Source organism: Naegleria gruberi (assembly GCF_000004985.1).
Source record: "Naegleria gruberi genomic scaffold NAEGRscaffold_43, whole genome shotgun sequence".
NCBI classification, from domain to species: Eukaryota; Heterolobosea; class Eutetramitea; order Acrasida; family Naegleriidae; genus Naegleria; species Naegleria gruberi.
The window spans coordinates 507429-508457 of record NW_003163284.1 but is presented as its reverse complement, the minus strand read 5'-3'; the positions used below and the strand labels follow the sequence as shown (position 1 = coordinate 508457).

Here is a 1029-nt window from a genome sequence, read left to right as displayed (position 1 = left end):
ACCCAAACCCAAACCCAAACCCAAACCCAAACCCAAACCCAAACCCAAACCCAAACCCAAACCCAAACCCAACCCAAACCCAAACCCAACCCAAACCCAAACCCAACCCAAACCCAAACCCAAACCCAAACCCAAACCCAAACCCAAACCCAAACCCAAACCCAAACCCAAACCCAAACCCAAACCCAAACCCAAACCCAAACCCAAACCCAAACCCAAACCCAAACCCAAACCCAAACCCAAACCCAAACCCAAACCCAAACCCAAACCCAAACCCAAACCCAAACCCAAACCCAAACCCAAACCCAAACCCAAACCCAAACCCAAACCCAAACCCAAACCCAAACCCAAACCCAAACCCAAACCCAAACCCAAACCCAAACCCAAACCCAAACCCTTTCGCCATACCCAAACCCAAACCCAAACCTAAAAACCCAACCTGAAAAGGTGGAAATCTGGAAAAGGACCACCTATTGAAACTTTACCAAAATGATGTAGATGATATATAATGATATAGAATTCAATTTCATATCATAAAAATCAGAAATGGTACCATGGAAAGGTAAATGTTGATATTTTATGGTTGACTTTAGAGAAAGACAAGTCAGACCAACTCTATCAAATACATCACTTCAATCAACAATATATATATGAAAATGCTCCATTCGATGAGTAGAGATAGAATATTAAGTTTATTTTCACTTTCATATTCATGATTTCAACTCTAACATACCAACTAGTCAACTGTGTACATGGATGAAAATCTGGAAAATGACCACTCTATGCAACTCTACCACCATGTTCAACATCTCAAATAATGTATATGGTTCAATTTTAAGACATTTTGGTGAATATTCTATCTTTCAGTAAGGTAAAGGGTGAAATTTCAAGGTTGTCTTGGAAGATCAGGAGGAAATCTTGAATATATATAGAGAACCACATCGTCAATCTACAAAATACATATCAATCGGTTGTAAATCAATAGTACATCTCGAAAATATAATTTATTTTATGTTTTGAAATATCTCC

At 38.7% G+C, this 1029-nt stretch overlaps 1 protein-coding gene across 1 annotated transcript; it reads left to right on the top strand.

Annotated features, from left to right (window-relative positions):
• Positions 1-430, top strand: NAEGRDRAFT_51335 (uncharacterized protein; the record flags this gene model as incomplete). The annotated part of the gene is made up of 1 exon (XM_002673982.1): positions 1-430. A coding segment is annotated over one exon (430 nt), but the record flags the coding sequence as incomplete, so codon positions are not given.
• Between the last annotated feature and the right edge of the window lie 599 nt (positions 431-1029).